The sequence below is a fragment of the Microcaecilia unicolor genome, chromosome 5 (genome assembly GCF_901765095.1).
Source record: "Microcaecilia unicolor chromosome 5, aMicUni1.1, whole genome shotgun sequence".
NCBI lineage: Eukaryota > Metazoa > Chordata > Amphibia > Gymnophiona > Siphonopidae > Microcaecilia > Microcaecilia unicolor.
In genome coordinates, this window is record NC_044035.1 from 154,715,199 (window position 1) to 154,734,489 (window position 19,291).

The 19,291-nt window shown below is 44.1% G+C and overlaps 1 protein-coding gene across 9 annotated transcripts in view; it reads right to left on the reverse strand.

Annotated features, from left to right (window-relative positions):
- Positions 1-19,291, reverse strand: part of SORBS1 (sorbin and SH3 domain containing 1) — a 426,813-nt gene that overhangs the window by 39,109 nt on the left and 368,413 nt on the right. For all 9 annotated transcript variants that reach the window (XM_030203463.1, XM_030203457.1, XM_030203461.1 and 6 more), the window contains 3 exons: positions 16,446-16,560; positions 16,197-16,322; positions 3,399-3,593 (listed from right to left, as the gene is read on the reverse strand). In XM_030203463.1, coding sequence (XP_030059323.1) covers positions 3,399-3,593; positions 16,197-16,322; positions 16,446-16,560 — 436 coding nt within the window. The remainder of the gene's footprint in view (positions 1-3,398; positions 3,594-16,196; positions 16,323-16,445; positions 16,561-19,291) is intronic.

The window sequence follows — 19,291 nt, forward strand, 5'->3', positions numbered from 1 at the left end:
CATGGAAGGAAGGAGAGGTCTGCCCTGCTGCTGCTTGCTGCTGGGAACTTGCGTTGCGAAGGTGAAAGGAGTTTAAGGTTAGTTCCGGAGTGCGGGTGGAGGGGGGGGGCGGCGACTTCGGGTGGGGGGCGACTTCAGGTGGGGGGGGGGCGACCATGATCCCAGAAAAATAAGACATCCCCCCCAAAATAAGACCTAGCGCGTTTTGGGGAGGATAAATTAATATAAGACAGTGTCTTATATTCGGGGAAACACGGTATGTACCAAAAGGTCGACAATCACTGAAGAAAACAAAAATACGCAATGATAAATCCAAGAGAAAGGCACAGCGAAGGTGACAAGGTGGATGATGTCAATAAAACTACTACTGGACTCGAAATAAGTTCACAACAAGAGTTTATTGATAAAGACTGGAATCGACACGAATCGTGTTTCGGCTGCTCTGGCCTGCCTCAGGAGTCCCTGTGTATTGATGTTCAGTTGGTTCCTGAAGAGAGAATCTGAAATATTTAGTAAAGCCGAAGTTCGCTCGGTGCCGCTCGTACTTATGTGCTACAGTGAAGTTACTTCACCAGAGCGAACTTCGGCTTTACTAAATATTTCAGATTCACTCTTCAGGAACCAACTGAACATCAATACACAGGGACTCCTGAGGCAGGCCAGAGCAGCCGAAACACGATTCGTGTCGAGTCCAGTCTTTATCAATAAACTCTTGCTGTGAACTTTTTTCGAATCCAATAGTTTTATTGACATCATCCACCTTGTCACCTTCGCGGTGCCTTTCTCTATGTATCAAAAGAGCATTAGTGTTCATGGCAGCATTAACTATCATCCATGTTCCATATGCTGCAGCTGCATATACATTAGTGCTATCACTGGCTCCCAGATGTTGGTGCATCTCTTGAGACAGGACATACCAAGTAGAGAATTCAGAGAAGTATATCTTATTGCTACCCCGACTCCTTAGGGTCTGCTGTGATGGAATTCTCCTAATTCTATAATAGCAGGAGATCTATATAGAGTAGATGTAGATATCTTGTTTGAATTTGATTGAGATAGGATCTTTTCCCTCTCTCTCCTAATGCATTGTTTTAGTTGAGCTTAGAGGAAGCGAGATATTGTCCTGCTGCCCCTGTAGATTTTTTTAACGTTTTGCTAGCTTTGGAGGAGGTAGGAATGCTAACCCATTTTCCTGTGCATTTTCTTTAAATGTTAAACTTTTGGAACTTTTATAGTTCAGTGGGTGAAAAAAATGGAGTTTAATAGCTCTTTTATTCTTAAACACTAAAGGCATAATTCTAGAGGAGAGAGCCATTACATATGACTGGAAGTGCCTATTTTCCTCTGTGCTATCTTATGTGTTATGGAAAGGAAATTTTCAATCCCAAGGAGGAAGGAGAATGACAAAAATAGCAAGAAGTTTCCCTATCTGAAAAGAACAGTTACACTAGTGTTAAAGAAAGACAGGAGTTTACAGATTGCCAGGGTGGTATCTGACTAGGAGCAGGAGGAAGTTAATGCTGATATATAAGGAGCATGACCTGAGGGGAAGTTTGGAGAAATGCTCATAACATGTCCATGTGTGAAGGAAAAGGATATAAAGTCATAAGGGAGCGTCAAGAGGAGCAAGCCAACAATTCCAGGTGTAAAACAATGGAGTAGAAGATTTTCCCAAAAGAGTTGTAACTTATGACCTTTGGTGACTAAAGGGAAAAGATAAATATAGGGATCACAGAAACAGATTTTTATATAAGCAGATTTTTATATAAGCACTGCCAAGCCAAGTAGTTGTAATCAAGACTTTCACTTATACACAGGTTTGGAACTGCACCTTTCAGTGTCATGCTGGACCACCACTTGGGGACTTTGCTTGATTCTTGCCTCACAGAATCTGCTATTAGGTTAGGGATGTGCATTTGGTTTGTAAAATGTTGTATTTATAAGAAACATATATTATTACATTGACTTTACATGCATAAAACCTCCAAATTAATGCAAAGATAATTTACACATATCATTTTTCTAGGTGTGTTCATCAAATTTCACAATTAATTTCTGAGACATGCTAAAAAAATCAGCCAAATAAATTCAAAAAATTAAATAAAACATGATCCAAAAAGGAACAAAAAAAGATTTGTCCATTAACAGCGTCGGCCATCACATGAGTCCAGGAGACAGGACTTCCCCTCCCCCACCCATGAGAGAAACCTTAGCTGGGTTTTCAGAGGAATATCCATGAGGTAAAATTGCCTCAGTATTTAGTGACCCCTGTCTCACTCTAGACAGTGGAAGAAGACTATCCTGCGGCAGGAGTTACACTAACATCCATCTAAAAGGCCTAATTATAAAATCCAAGCATACAGTGTTAGTACTTGTAATGCTGAACAAAGCCTACTAGAACACTGTAAAGGTGCCTGCATCTTCTGGAATCACAGTTAACTTTCGCAGAGATGGAAATCAATCTATGAAGTTATACAATGCTTACTCAACAAATGAAGAAAAGAATGTTACATGTGTTAAAAACCCATAAAGAATAAAACATTTCAAACACTGATAATCCTTGCTTGGAATTACTAATAACACTGACATTTTCTGCATTCTGAAGCTGAATTAATGATTAATATCCTCAACTTTGTCTGAGTCAAGTAGTAAACTGTTTTATAAACTTTTCTTCTGCAATACTGTTAATAATTTTTTACATCACTGAGGCACAATCTTAAATGCTTTCTCTTTTTTTTTTTTAAAGGAGGGTTTATTCTATAGTTGATAGGTTTCTCATCTAACCACATCATTCACCTCACTGGACTTCAAACCATTCAACCTCCAGAGACACAAATGAATATCCATTGAAACCATGTCATTCCCTTTCATAGATATACAGTAAATGCACTACTCTGAAAAATATCACCCTGGAGAGCTCAGCAGGTTGAGAGGTAGGAGATCACTTTTTTTTCCTAAATAAGTACAGTTGTTATTGACTGTAGAATTCCAATGTCATTTAAAGTAGTACATAGAGGAATTCATATGGAAGGCCCAGATCCTGGTAGTTTTAATATATAGGTCCAAGGTATTTTAATGGTTATTAAACAAGCCATAGTTCACATAGGGGATAGCACACAGGTCAAAGAATGGTTTGGATTCAGACCCTAAGTTGCACAGGGGAAAGGAAGTAAGGACCAGGTCATGGGAGGATTATTACACAGAGGTAGATTTTCAAAGAGAACTAGCAATCTAACTAAAGAGTTAAATGGCCAAATCTCATGGAGGCATAAAACGTCCACCCTATCAGTGGTTAAATTTAGCTGCTATAAAAATGAAGGAACCTCTACACTGGTGCCAAGGATATAGAAGGGCTGGATTAATACAATACAAGAATCAAGGAGAAATGCACAATTTACCTGTGGTGATGTTGTCATACTCCTGCTTGGGGAATGAGAAGCTGAAAAATCAGGAAAATCTGTTGCATTTTTCACTCTTGGTCTTTTCAGGATAGTCACATATGACTGCGGGAAGATACCTTGACGATGAGTGCCAGAGATTTTCCCTTCAAACCAGTTTTCATCAACAGATCGTATTAATGTGATTCTTTCACCCTGGAAGAAAGATGGGATTAAGAAAGTCAGTGAAAATGTGCCTAGGCAGAGGAACAACGAGATCCCATGAAACACAAGAGAAATAGACCTAGCAATCCAGAGATGGATTCATTCTAACAAGCATGAAGTTCACCGAGCGGATCTTTAATTCCAACGGTCTTTTTTTAAGACCGATTTGTATTTTCAATTTTTCATAATGTGTGTCTCGTATTTTTGGAAATTGTCATATGATGGATCATTTACAGAGATTCCTGAGGCAGGCCTGTGGCAGAAACACATTACTCTGTTGAGTCTCCTGTCGATAAACGTTATCTAAATAGCCAAAGTTTCCTCTTCCATCTCTGAATTGCTAGGTCTATTTCCCACTCCTTGTCTGTTCCCAATAAGAAAGTCAGATCAGAAAACCAAAATACTTGAAGATTGGGGGGTGGGGGGTCTCCATCCCAGAGAAACTTGACTTTATACTCTTCAAATGACAGAGCTGTCGAACTCCACCGCCAAGAGATGCAGGATGGCTTCTTGGCTCTTGGGGAACTAGCACTGAGCAGGCAAGCCCTTCTCAAGGGTTCTGCATTGAACACAAAAGTTCCTCAGATCCAAATGATCCTATACTGAGTAAGAACACTCTTTATAACTCAATGGTCCTGCATTACACACAAAAACTTCATCATTCTTGACAAAGCCATGTAAGTTCAAGAGATTAATTATTCTCCATTGTGTGACTCCCGTGTATGGCTATCAGTAAAAAAAAAATGCATGGTAATTAGAACACTCTATGGCCATATGAGAATGTCATAAGACTGAGTTCCCTAGTATAGGGAAATTATATGTTCGCATTTGAGCTCTGTGCTCATTCTGAATTCTGCAATGAGGTGACAAACAGTCTTGAAGTTCTGGCGATTTTACTGGGGAATGATGAAGGTAAGATCTATTAAAGAGACAATATTGACTGGAGTTAGAGGAATGAGATGGAAAAGACCCAGGAAATGTGAGACTTGATTTATTAACCCTTATACCCAGCCTTTAATACAACACACCTTTCATACAACACAAAAGCAGCTCACTTTATAATAAGAGAGGGACTGAAAGAAAAGGTGCAACTTTGATTATAAGCTCTCTTCGGCAGGGAAATAACAACAGTAGTTGAGTGTGAAAATTATCTTAAGCTTGGATTTTGAAAGGAAAGTAATAATGATATTTTCAAAGTTCATAGATTTACAAAGTTACATATAGCTTTGAAAATGAGACTAAATCTAAAAAAAACAATTCAAGAAAGAATGGAGAAAATTGAAAGAGATGAGAGAGAGATCAACAGTGAAAGAATACTTGTAAAATGGATGATAAATAAATAAATAAAGGATGGTCAGAAACAGAGAGGGAAGGCAAGGCATACAGGGAGAAGGGAAAAGTAGATGGAAGAAGAGTCAAGAAACATAAGGAGTTAGAAAACTGAAGAAAACAATAAAAGAGAAAGGGATTGGGGTTGAAAGTCATGAGGAGACTGATGGCAAAGAGCAAGAAAAATGTTACAAGAAAGAAGAAATCCTAGAGAACAACAGCCAGCCACAACAATCCCAGAAAAATAGGTAGTCCCCCCCCCCAAAAAAAAAAAAAAAAACAACAAAAAAAACAGCAGAAAAAGAAAAATGACAACATACAAGACCTAGTGATAGAGCAACTGCAGTCCCAGAGAGGCCATGACAACTGAAAAATTTCTTTAGAATTGCTTATATTGAAATATTTATTTTAGCTTACTTAAAAAAGCAGACTTGCATATTCCCTGACATCAAATAGATACAAAACAGAATTGCTGAAAGAATAAGCAAGGAAGAGTACAAGATGAATGAAAGGAGTAAGCAAGGAAGGCTGCAGAATGACTAAAATTCAGTCAGACTGAAAATTGTGCAAGCAGGAGGAAGACATTTTTAGGTAGAAAGAAAGTTATAAAAATGTGTTGAGAAAGCAGGAACTTGAGGATAGTAATCTGTATTAATGAATACCTAGAGCTAGAATAGTAAGGATGTGCATTTGTTGGAAATTGAACCAAAAACTGCAACCAGACTGTTTCCTTTTGGGTGGTTTACTTTTCAACCCTGAGCCCCTCCCACGAGCCAGTGGAGGATAGAGAAAAGTGCAGGACTAACTACTTGCAAGCAGATTTCCAAGCCTAACACCTTAAAGGGAACTAGAAAAAAAAGCTGCAACAGACATCATTTTGCAGTCATTTGTTTGAAAGATTTCAGACCATGTTGAAGCTATTTCTGAAGTTCCCCGAGTTCAGGAATAGTCAGAAAGGTTTTAAAAAGTATTCAGCGATAGGGTGCCCATCACTGCAGTCTGCTTTGTACTGTTGCTTAGTGTGCATCTGTCACGAAACGCCTAGCCACCTGCCTGGGGTTACCCCATGGCCAATTAGAGGGCCTATCCCCAGCACAGCTCAGGTCTGCCTGCACCTGCCGCTTGTGCTGTACACAAGCACCCTCCTCCTACTGACTGTGTCCTATCACTTCTGGGCGAGTCTCCCGTTCTCAAATTATCCCCAGTGATTCCACAGTTCTTAGAAAGCACCCACAGACTCAACACACAAACCATCAGGATACTTAGTCAGTCCAGACAAGCAGAGGCAATAAACTAAAAATGTGATCAGAAAAGATGCAATCTGCAAACTGTAACAAGTAACTGAATATGGATCAATTATAGAACTAACTAAACATTTGTTTACTATCTAAACAGTACCTGGGGAGATCAGGAACACAGGGCCTCAGCAAAGAGATCATTTTCTCTTTTCTCCCTGGCTAAGACTGGGGCAAAAGCCAGTACATCCTAGATTAATTGAGATCCTGGGCCAATCAGAGCCCAGAACAACAAGTTTTAAAAGTAGCTGGCCACATCACTACAGGTTAACTCTTATCTGTGTGAGAGCTACATTACAAGTTTCTTTTGCATTTCTATATTCCTCCAGGGTGTGCCTACTGGACTCAAATTGCTACTACAGACCTGATGCAACCCTGAGTTATATATTTGGTTTTACCCGGTCGTGCTGGCTTTTTGGAAGTCCTTAATTGCTTTTTAGAATCTCCTTTGGAAACGTCCCGAGTTGTGTCCCAGAGAAAGTTTTTTGAAAATATGACCCGGAGAAGCCTGAACTTGTTGGCTACTCAGGATTCCTAGCCCGTGCAGTGTTGATGGATTGAAGTGTGATGCTTCAACACTGGCTTTCTTCGGAACCTCCCTCCTTGGCTATGTGGCAGCAGCAGATGATTCTTTTGTTACAGATGCAGAGACTTGGTATGCAAGATATTACGTCACCCCCAGGGATGTCAATTTCAGAGAATCTGGGAGCGCTTCTGGCAGACCCTGACTCCCAGGGAGCACAGTAGAGTGCTTAATCTATCTTCCCAAGTTGGTATATATGTTTAGAGCTATGATTCTGGCTGTTCTAGATGGGTGAGGGGATTTTTTATTTTTGGGGGTGGGGGGTGGGATGGTCATGTTTCTTGTATTTTGGAAATATGTGTTTGATCTAATTGATTGTTTGTGATAATGGTCTCAATAAAAATGATTTAAACATAAAGATCATTTATTTTTTAAAAAATCACATTTTCTTGTACCTTTGTGGTCTGACCATTTTGTTTTTCCACTTGGGTTGCCCTGGGCTCTTTTTACTACTTTCTCTGTTTGTTTTCTCCTAAGTCCCTTTTCCAGGATCTAATTTCTATTTTCTGTTTTTCATTGCCCATCTTCTTCCCCCTTTCTGTTATATCGTATTCTGACTCTGATCCTTGTTTCATTTTTTTCTATTTCTCTCATACCCCCTCCCCCCTTTTTTTTTTTAATTTACCTGTAGCTAGATTTTATTTCTCCTTTTTCCCCAGCCACTTTTTTCTAGCCCCTAAATCAGGGCCATTTTCCAAGCCCCCGCACCCATCTCCTGCCCAGCTCCAGCTCAGCCCCCTTCTCCCACCTGGCTCCCCATTTTTTTGTTACATTTGTACCCCACGCTTTCCCACTCATGGCAGGCTCAATGCGGCTTACATATTGTATAAAGGTACTTATTTGTACCTGGGGCAATGGAGGGTTAAGTGACTTGCCCAGAGCCACAAGGAGCTGCCTGTGCCTGAAGTGGGAATCGAACTCAGTTCCTCAGTTCCCCAGGACCAAAGTCCACCACCCTAACCACTGGGCCACTCCTCAAGCCCCCTTCTCTCACCTGGCTCCAAAGTTTGAGCCCACAGCTCCAACCCTAGTATCCTTCTCCTACCTGGCTCCTCATTTTCAGCCCCCTTCAGCCCCCAGCCCCAATACCGTTTTTCCTCTGGCTCCCCCTCTCCATTTCAGTGCTCAGCTTCACCTGTAATGCCCTACTTGCACTTGCCCCAATGCTCTTCTACCTCTTGCCCCCCTTTTTTAGCTCCCAGCTCCAGCTGCGATGCCCTTCTCCATCTTGCTCCCCCCTTTTCAGCTCCCAGCTCCAGCCATGATGCCCTTCTCTCTTACTCCTCCTTGCTTTTCAGAACCAGCTGCCATACCCTTTTCCATCTTGCTCCCCCCCACACTTTCAGCTCCCAGCTCCTGCCACAATGCTCTTTACAGCTTGCTCCCCCTTTTCAGCTCCAGCCACAATGCCTTTCTCCCACTTGCCCCAATGCCCTCCCCTGCCCGGTCTGGCATCAAATCTCACCTTCACTGACCCCCTCCCCCCTGTACCAGCTTAGTATCTCTCTCACTATTCCCTTTTCCTTTTCTGGTAGTTCTCTAAGCTTGCAACACAGGATGCCTTCCCTAGGTTGCATTCTGTCTTTGTGGCAACAGGAAGTTGCATCAGAGGACGTGGTATGCAGATGAGGGAAACGAGTCTGGTTGAATCACTGGGGCTGCTAGTGACACCCAGCAAGCTTAGAGAACCACCGGAAGAGGAAAAGGGAAGGATGAAAAGGACACCAGGCAGGGAGGTGGGGGAAATTCAGAGAGGGTGAGAATCGATGCCGGATCCACAGAAACTGGAGAGATGCTGAACCCAAGGGAGCTGGGGAAGGGGGTGAGAGAGTAGCCCAGCGCAACAAGCAGCATAACCTGCAGCAGATTTTGGCATCTCCCCCGCCTAGCTTACCGGGTTGCACTGACCCCGAGTGTTAATTTCAGGGGAGGCTGGCCTTAGTCTGTGAACCCCACCCTCCACAAAAAGCAAGAGCATCAACAGTACAACATAAGAACATAATAACCATAGTAGGTCAGCAATAAGTAGCGGCTTGCTCCATGTCTATCTTAATAGCAGATTATGGACTTTTCCTCCAGGAACTTGTCCAAACTTTTTTTTTAACTCAGATACGTTAACTGTTGTTACCACATCCTCTGGCAAAAAGTTCCAGAGTTTAACTATTCATTGAGTGAAAAAATATTTTATTCCATTTGTTTTAAAAGTATTACCATGGAACTTCATGGAGTGTCTTCTAGTCTTTGTACTTTTAGAAACAGTAAGCAATCAATTCATGGTTTACTCGTTCTACTCCACTCAGGATTTTATAGACCTCTATCATAACCCCCTTCAGATGTCTCTTTTCCAAGCTGAAGAGCCCTAACCTTTTAGACTTTCCTCATATAACAGAGGTTCCCTTCTCTTAATCATTTTGGTCACCCTTTCTTTGAACCTTTTTAAATTCCAATATATATATATATATATTTTTTTTTTGAGATATGGCAACCAGAACTGCACACAATACTCAAGGTGAGGTCACACTATAGAGAGATAAGAACATAATAGCCATACTGGGTCAGACCAATGATCCATCTTGCCCAGTATCCTGCTTCCAACAATGGCCAATCCAGGTCACAAGTACCCAGCAGAAACCCACATCTACTGGCAATGAGTTCCAGAGCTCAACTATTCTTTGAGTGAAAAAATATTTCCTCCTATTTGTTCTGATACTCAAAAAACTACCTGCTTGTAGACTAATACATTCACATACTCAAGTACAACAAAGTCTGCTCTCAAATTGCACAATTACAAATTATTTGAAGTGGAGGAAAGACTTTAGTAGAGCAGCGTTAATTTTATGGCATAGCTGCTGTATAACACACCATTAGTCAGAAAACTTCCCGCTTCCTATTTTTTATCTAATTTATCCTTTAACTTCTGAGTACATCTCACCTTTGTCGCTGTCGACATGCCTCTCCTACTCTTCTCCGTACTCTCTTGCTCCTTCTCTCCACTGGGGATAGACCCAATCCTGGTCCTCCACATCAGCTCTCATCCTATTTGTGCAGGTCACGCTGTGATGTCTCCAATCTAATTTCTGTTCCTCTCCTCCCCCCTTCCTCCCTGCCTTTCTCAAATTCTCTGTGCAATGCCCACTCTGTCTGCAACAAACATTCCTACATCCATGACCTCTTTATCTCTCGTACTCTCCATCTGCTTGCCCTAACTGAAATTGGCTTTGCCCTGAAGACTCTGCTTCAGCCATGGCTCTGAGTCATGGAGGTTATCTTTTCTCCCATTCTGCTCACCCAGTTGGCCACGGAGGTGGTATCGGGTTACTACTTTCACTCTCCTATAGATTTCAACCTCTTCTTCCACCTCAGTCTCACTGCTTTTCTTCCTTCGAAGTCCACTCCATCCATCTATTCACACCTCTGCCTTTCCGAGTAGCAGTCATTTATCGATAAGTCCCTTGCTTCCTTTCTCACTGACTTTGATGCCTGGGCCTGGCTTTCCTTCTTTCTTGAACTTTCATCTCCTTCCCTATTTTGGGGGATTTTAACATTCACGCTAATGATCCCTCTGACTCTTATGCTTCTCAGTTTCTTGTGGAGGAGTAGCCTAGAGCAGTGGCGTAGCCAGAAAGCAATTTTTGGGTGGGCCAACAGGTTGGATGGGTGGGCACTAGAGTTGCCAACTTTTTTGAAAAAGAAAAAAACAGCAAACCTGATGCACCCATGCTCTGTCCCTACCCCACTCCCCATAACTTCAATGAGGGTTGCAGTGCAGGTTTCAGTGGCTGCAGGCCAATTGAGAGCTAAGGGAAGTACAATAGACTGCACTATTCAGCCCCACTGAGCCATGGTCCTCCAACACTTATATGGTATTGAAGCCAAACACATTCTGCATCCAGAGAACCTCCTGGCTGTCCACCAACAATGGATACAGAGCACAGCAAGGACAATTCTCCATAAAACTCATCATATAAAGAAATTTTGTTTTCTAGTGTAATCTCAATTACAGACATATTATAAATTAACTTTAAAAAAATCTATAAAACAAAAGTCACTCAGAACCTAGAGCAAATCTACCATGCCAACACTAACTTCCAAAAACAAAGATCCTACCTATGAAAAAGAAGTGCCTTAAATATTATAGTAGGGCCCTAAAATACAAATACATTTATCAGGAAAGCTGAACAAGCCAAATTACTACAGAATGGTACATGGAAACTTCATGCTAACAGAATACCTCAGTCACACACACAAGACACAGAATAAGTGACCACAAACTCTAGAAATATAAATTAAATGGAAACCCCAAGAAACTAGACCTTGCATGTAGTACAACACCAGAGAAACAAGAAAGAAAGGCATTTGCTCCTGTGCAAAATATAAAGATGGCACATGCCAGGGATGGTGTTAGAGGATGCAACTAGGGCAATTGTGCTTGGTTCCTTGGCCAGAGAAAGCCTGCATGCTGGAAGCTGAAGGCGCAGCCTGGTAATGGACTTTGGGGTCCTTTCCTAGATTTCTGTCCTGGACCCCAGCCATGTTTACCATCAACTTTGGCAAGATGTACACTCCAAATCCAACATATTATATTCACAACATTGAAAATAAAATATTTTTTATACCTTTTTGTTGTCTGGTCATTTTTTCTCAAATCATATTGGTCCCAGTCTCTGGTTTCTGCTTCCCTCTGTCTTCTCTTAAGTCATTTGCCAGGGTCTCCTATTTGACATTTCTTCTTTCTTCATGTCCATCATCCATCTCCCATCTCTGTTTTCCTATATTTCCTTATTCAGTATCTCCCCTGTGTTCATATCCCCTCATCCATCATCATTCCTCTGTGCACCTATGCACCCCATGCCCAGTATATCCCTTCTGCGTTCCTATTCTCTCCCTTGTCTTGTATCTCTCCCCCCCCCCCCCCGTGTCCATATTCCCCCCTCTCCAGTGTCCAGCATTTTATCTCTATTCCATATCCCCGTTCCCCCCCCCCCCCCCTTGGTCAGGTATTACCCCTCTGTGCCCATGTGCCATCTCCATACAGCATCTCACATTTGTGTCCCTGTCCCCATGCTCCCACCTAATGCCCATCATCTCCCTTCTGTATCTGTATACTTCCCTATGTCCCCTTTCTCCCTCCTCCACACCAATGTGTCCCTCTCCTCTCTGATCCCACCCCCCAACCAGCTTCTCTTCCTCTCTTTCCTTCCCCTTATGCATCTGGCTCTTTCTCCCTGCATCTCTCTCCCTTCCCTCTGCATATCATCATCTGCATATCCAGCACCTCTCCTTCAGCCCCCCCCCCCCCCCCCACACGTCCAGCATCTGTCTTCCTTTCATCCAGCCCCCTTACATGTTCAGCACCTCTTTCCCTTTCATCCAGCCCCCATACATGTCCAGCACCTCTCCCCTTCACTTCAACCCTCTACATATCCAGCACTTCTCCCCTTTCCCTCCACCCCCCCTGCATATCCAGCACCTCTCCCCTTCCTTCCACCCCCCTATATATCCAAAACCTCTCCCCTTCCTTCCAACCTCTCCCCTCTGCAAATCCCAAAACCTCTCTCCTTCCTTCCAACCTCCCCTCTGCAAATCCAAAACCTCTTCCATTCCCTCTGCAAATTCCAAAACCTCTCCCCTTCCTTCCAACCTCCCCTCTGCAAATCCCCAAACCTCTCTCCTTCCTTCCAACCTCCCCTCTGCAAATCCCCAAACCTCTCCCCTTCCTTCCAACCTCTCCTCTGCAAATCCCCAAACCTCTCTCCTTCTTTCCAACCTCCCCTCTGCAAATCCAAAACCTCTCCCCTTCCTTCCAACCTCCCCTCTGCAAATCCCAAAACCTCTCTCCTTCCTTCCAACCTCCCCTCTGCAAATCCAAAACCTCTTCCCTTCTCTCCAACCTCCCCTCTGCAAATTCCAAAACCTCTCCCCTTCTTTCCAATCTCCCCTCTGCAAATCCCAAAACCTCTCTCCCTTCCCTCCAACCCTCTGCCCCTGGCAAGTCCAGCACCCTTCTGTTCCCTCCCCTCCCTGCCTCCCCTTACTTCTAGGCCAGCACGCAGCACCCCACTGACTTCCTCACCCTCTCCCACCCCTGCCGCAGCGCTTCATTTAATGTTGTCGGCGCTGCAGTTACAATTTCCCACCCCCGCGGCGGCGCTTTACACTTTACCGACAGCAGCGCTACAGATGCAGCGCTGACGTCCGACGTCCTGCTCCGGGGCCTTCTGCGTCCCGCCTCCGTAACAGGAAGTTACATCAGTGTGGAAGGCCCCGGAGCAGGACGTCGGACGTCAGCGCTGCATCTGTAGCGCTGCTGTCGGTAAAGTGTAAAGCGCTGCCGCGGGGGTGGGAAATTGTAACTGCAGCGCCGACAACATTAAATGAAGCGCTGCGGCAGGGGTGGGAGACGGTCACGGTAAGCATCTGCTTCTGGGCGGGCGGGCGGGCCTGAGGCTAAACTGGGTGGGCCTGGGCCCATCTAGGCCCACCCGTAGCTACGCCCCTGGCCTAGAGGTTAGTGCAGTGGACTTTGATCCTGGGGAACTGAGTTTGATTCCCACTGCAGCTCCTTGTGACTCTGGGCAAGTCACTTAACCCTCCATTGCCCCTGGTACAAAATAAGTACCTGAATATATGTAAACCACTTTGAATGTAGTTGCAAAAACCTCAGAAAGGTGGTATATCAAGTCCAATTTTCCTTTCCCTGTGCTCAACTACCCCCACTCACCAGAATGGCCACTGTCTTAATCTTATCTTCTTCTCCAACTGTTCACTCTCTAGTTTCTGTGCCTCAGCTCTTCCCCTCTCTGACCATCATCTGATAACTTTCACACAAACACCCTCCCTCCCCCAATCCCATCTAATCTACTCTCAACCAATACATTTAGGAATCTCCAGGCTATTGACCCTTCTACTCTGTCCTCCAGTGTTTCAAATCTCTTCTCAACCACTATGTTATTCAAGTCTGTCAATGAGGCTGTCTCTTCCTATAATACTACTCTCTCCTCTGCTCTGGATACTGTCGCTCCTCCCATTCCCTGTTCTGTAAGGCATACCAAACCCGAACTTTGACTGACCTCTAGAATCTGCTACCTATGTTCCTGTATACACTCTGCCGAACGTCTTTGGCTGAAATCCCAAGTCCATGCTGACTTCATACATTTCAAATTCTTGCTGACCTCCTCCCAGTCTGCTGTTTCACTTGCCAAACAGGATTATTACATCCAGTTGACAAATTCTCTTGGCTCAAACCCTCAACGTCTCTTTGCCACAGTGAACTCTCTCCTCAAAGTGCCTTCACTCCTCCTTCACTTTCTCCCCAGACTCTGGCTGAGTACTTTCACGATAAGGTTCACAAGATTAAACTTGAATTCTCAACGAAGTCACCTCCAGCCCTCCTTCCCTTAGTCCAGGGGTAGGCAACTCCGGTCCTCGAGAGCCGCAGGCAGGTCAGGTTTCCAGGATATCCACAATGAATATGCAGGAGATAGATTTGCAAGCACTGCCTCCATGGTATGAAAATGTATCTCCTGCATATTCATTGGGGATATCCTGAAAACCTGACCTGCCTGCGGCTCTCGAGGACCAGAGTTGCCTACCCCTGCCTTAGTCCATTCTCTCAATCCTCCTTCAACCCTTGACTCATTTTCTTCCTTTTCTGAAATCATTGGACGAAACTGCACATTTTCTTCCTCCTCGAAACTGACTACCTGTTCCTCTGATCCTATTCCTATCCATCTACTCAGCACTATCTCTCCTACTGTCATCCCTTTTATCTGTCATATCCTCAACCTTTCACTTTCCACTGCAACTGTTTCTGATGCCTTCAAACATGCCATAATCACACCACTCCTCAAAAAACCTTCATTAGACCCTACCTGTTCTTCCAACTATCGCCCCATCTCCCTCCTCCCTTTCCTATCCAAGATACTTGAACGTGCTGTTCCACTGCCGTTGTCTTGACTTTCTTTCATCTCAAGCTATTCTTGATCCACTTCAATCTGGCTTTCACCCTCTTCATTCAACTGAAACAGCACTTGTTAAAGTCTCCAATGACCTGTTCCTTGCCAGATCCAAAGGTTCTATCCTCATCCTTCTCGGCCTATCTGCTGCTTTTGACACTGTTGATCACTGCCTACTCCTTGATACGCGTCCTCACTCGGATTTCAGGGCTCTGTTCTTTCCTGGTTTTCTTCTTATCTCTTCTATTGTACATTTAGTGTATACTCTGGTGGATCCTCTTCCACTTCTATCCACTATCAGTTGGTGTACCTCAGTGATCTGTCCTGGGACCGCTTCCTTTCTCCATCTATACTTCTTCCCTTGGTACTCTGATCTCATCCCATGGTTTTCAGTATCACTTTTATGCTGATGACTCCCAGATCTACCTCTCCACACCAGAAATTTCAGCAGGAATCCAGGCCAAAGTAGCAGCCTGCCTGTCTGACATTGCTGCCTGGATATCTCACCACCATCTGAAACTAAACATGACCAAGACTGAGCTTCTTATCTTTCCCCCTAAACCAACCTCTCCTCGTCCCCCATTCTTTGTCTCTGTGGATAACACTCTCATCCTCTCTGTCTTAACAGTTCGTAACCTTGGGGTCATCTTCGACTCCTCTCTCTCCTTTTCTGCACATATTCAACAGACTGCTAAAACCTGTTGTTTCTTTCTCTATAATATCACCAAAATTTGTTCTTTCCTTTCTGAGAACACTACCAGAACCCTTATCCACACTCATTTAGTATGACTAACTGAAGTAAGAGGCTGAAAAAGTACAGTCTCCTGAAGAAATACCAATGAAACATGGCCTGTGTTGAGACCTAACTGTTTGTGTACAGAATATGGTATGAATGAAGATTAATTGTGACAATAGATTGCCTTAAAGCAGTGGGAAGTTCTTTCAAGCTTTACATCAGACTGGAATTTCAAAGCTGGGAATCTCTCTGTTTAATGCATACAGATTGGAGGAGTTTGCAACCTGGAACAACTTTATTCCAATTGTTCATCATGAGAGTGAATATTTTGAAAAAGAACTTCTTTGTCGTATGGACACTCTACATGCACATAACTGTTTTAGGGAGTGGGTGTAGTTTTTATTTGGGATTATAATGTGTAATAAAGTTTATGCTTTTAAGCAAGTGGTATTTAAGATGATTATTGTATTTGAATAGTGAATGCGTGTTTATAAAATCTGAAAGGTAAATGCATTAGTCATGTGAATAGTTATACTAAAATTTTTTCTAATACAAATATTTATAGCCCTGTTTATATATCAATCATACATATTCATTGCAGATATTTTGAAACCCCAACCAATTTGTGGTTCCTAAGGACAGGTTTAGGAACCACCATTCTGCAGCAGCAGATTATGTCTGACAATCCAGTGTTACCTTTCTGAATGACATTTCCATCTGGGTGTCTCCATTGAAGTTGAACTTTGCCATAGCTTCTCCATACTCCAGCACTTGCACTGGGGAGAGTTTCTTAGGCTGCGCTTTCTCTGCAAGCGGAAGGAGCTAAAACAAGGACATTAAACACCAGTTATCTTTCCAAATATTAGATATGAGAATTGTAATAACAGAATATTAATACGAGAATATTGAGCCTTGGTAAAAAGAAAACCAAAAACCTGATAGTACCTCTATGTATGATCTGGGGAAGATTCCTACTCTCCCATGGTGCTCGCCTTCATACCAGTTTTGATCGATCTGCTTATAAATGTATACCACATCTCCCTTCTGTAGTGGAAGCTCTCTGATAACATATAACAACACTAGAATCATTAAGGGAGAAGACTATGTCTCTCCTGTATTCTCTTCATGCCTATGTATAGATGTTGGGGGGGGGGGGGGGTTGCAATAATCACCTCAACATTTTTTTTAAACATTGATAACTAATAAATTGAACATAATAAATAAATAAACAAACATCAATAAATAATTCCCACAGAGGATTCTGTTTTAACTTAGTGTTCCTTCCCTGGAAAAATTATGCATAAAAATGACATCTGCTTTTTCTACGTTTAACATTTCCATCAGATAACATGTGTGTAGCTTTGATCATCCAAAACTATGCACGTAACTCCAAACTCTGCCCTCTCTCCACCCCTGGTACCACACCTCTTTATTCCATGAGTTAAAGCATGCAGGTTATTCAATAATGCACATACTTTTATATGCAACATTTAAAGGCTTAACTTTTGAGGATAAATATTATTTTACTAGTAGAAAAGGCCCGTTTCAGACACAAATGAAACGAGCGCTAGCAAGGTTTTCCTTGGAGTGTGTATGTTTGAGAGAGTGTGTGTGAGAGTGACTGTGTGAGAGAGAGTGAGTGAATTTGCGTGTGACAGAGTGAGACTGTGTGTGAGTGTGTGTCTGTGAGAGAGAGAGTGTGTGTGTGTGCCTGTGGCCCCTCCCTTCTCACCCACCCAGTTCCAGTGTCCCCCCTTCCTCCATATTCCAGGGTCGTCGTCCCCCCTCCCTCTGTGTTCCAGGGTCGTCCCCACCCTCCCTCCGTGTTCCAGGGTCGTCGTCCGCTGGGTCCGCCCCGTTTTGTGCTGATTTGCTGCTCCCTGCATCGCAGCTCCTCCCCTCTCCCTTCTATTGGCCAATCTGATGTCTCTTCTCTTTTTTCTCCTTCCCCTGCTCTTTTCCTATTGGCCACTTGTGATTTCTGTTCCTTCTCAACCCCCCCTCCGAGTTCCAGACTCCTCCCTCCCGTTCACCGAGTTCCAGACCCCACCTCCCTGGTTCCTTCCGATTTGCAGACCCCCTACCTCCAATTTCTAGACCCCCCCCCCCTTGGAGTTCCTGAACCCCCCTGCCGCGACCCTTCCCGCCGCCAACCCTCCCCTGCCTCCGTCGTCAATTCTGGTTGGTTCCGCCCCGTTTTGTGCTGATTCGCTGCTCCCTGCATCGCGGCTCCTCCTCTCTCCCTTCTACTGGCCAATCTGATGTCTCTTCTCTTTTGGCTCCTTCCCCTGCTCCTTTCCTATTGGCTACTGATGATTTATTTATTTTATTTTTTATTTTTGTTACATTTGTACCCCGCGCTTTCCCACTCATGGCAGGCTCAATGCGGCTTACATGGGGCAATGGAGGGTTAAGTGACTTGCCCAGAGTCACAAGGAGCTGCCTGTGCCTGAAGTGGGAATCGAACTCAGTTCCTCAGTTCCCCAGGACCAAAGCACAAAACCCTAACCACTAGGCCACTCCTCCTCCTCCTTCTCTCTCCCGTCGTCGATTCTGGCTGGGTCCGGGCTGTTTTGTGCTGACTCGCTGCTCCCTGCATCGCGGCTCCTCCCCTCTCTCTTCTACTGGCCAATCTGATGTCTCTTTTTGTTTCTCACCCGGGCTCCCGTCATAATGTGTCTGACATCATCTGATCTACACAGCCTAGCAGACCACCTCTCAATGCGCCATGGTCCCAGGAACAGAACGTTGGAGGTGAGAATTATTATATAGGCAGTGACGTTCCTAGGGGGGCGGACACCCAGGGCGGTGCCCCGCCCCCCCGGGTGCAGCACCCCCCCGATGCAGCTTGGACCCCCCCCCCACTGGGTGCATGCCGCTGGGGGGGGGGGGGGGGTGCCGCAGCGCACGCCTGCTCAGAGTTCTGACTTCGCGCGTTCGCTGCAGCTCCCTCTGACCCGGAACAGGAAGTAACCTGTTCCAGGGCAGAGGGAGCTGCAGCGAACTCGCGAAGTCAGGGCACTCTGAGCAGGCGCGCGCCGCAGCACCCCCCAGCGGCGTGCACCCAGGGCGGACCGCCCCCCCCCCCTTGGTAGGCCACTGTATATAGGATGATGAGAAGGCTTTGATAACCGCCCTACATAACAGTATGTAATTTACTTACTGAATTACATTGTATCTAAAATACCCTATAAAAGCTAGGAGTCATTCCATCTATTCCTAGGTAGCATCTTCCAGACCATGACTGACAAATATAGTAAAATTTGGTATAACCATTTAAATTTGTGTAGTGTACTTTGGCAAAAGGACATCACATCATCATATTCTGGACAAATCTCTCTTATCATCCCCCTTCTCCTCCACTGCTAACTCCAGGCTTCGCTCCTTTTCTCTCACGGCACCTTATGCCTGGAACAGACTTTCTGGACCTATACGTCTAGCTCCATCTCTACCTGTTTTCAAATGTATGCTGAAAACCCACATTTTCACTGCTGATTTTTAGCTCCTAGCCACTACTCAATTGCCCTCCCCTTGTCCCTTCCTTCCTTCTCACCCATTACTTCCCTCACCCGTAACTGTCTTGTCTGTCTGTATTATTTAGATTGTAAGCTCTTTTGAGCAAGGACTGTCTCTTTGTATCAGGTGTTCAGCGTTGCGTGCGTCTGGTAGCGCTATACAAATGCTAATAATAATAATAATAATATCCTATGAGAAAAGCACCAAACATCTGGTAGAGACCAAAGCAAAATGTTCACACGTTAGAAATGAAAAGCTAACCGTTGTTAACAGTT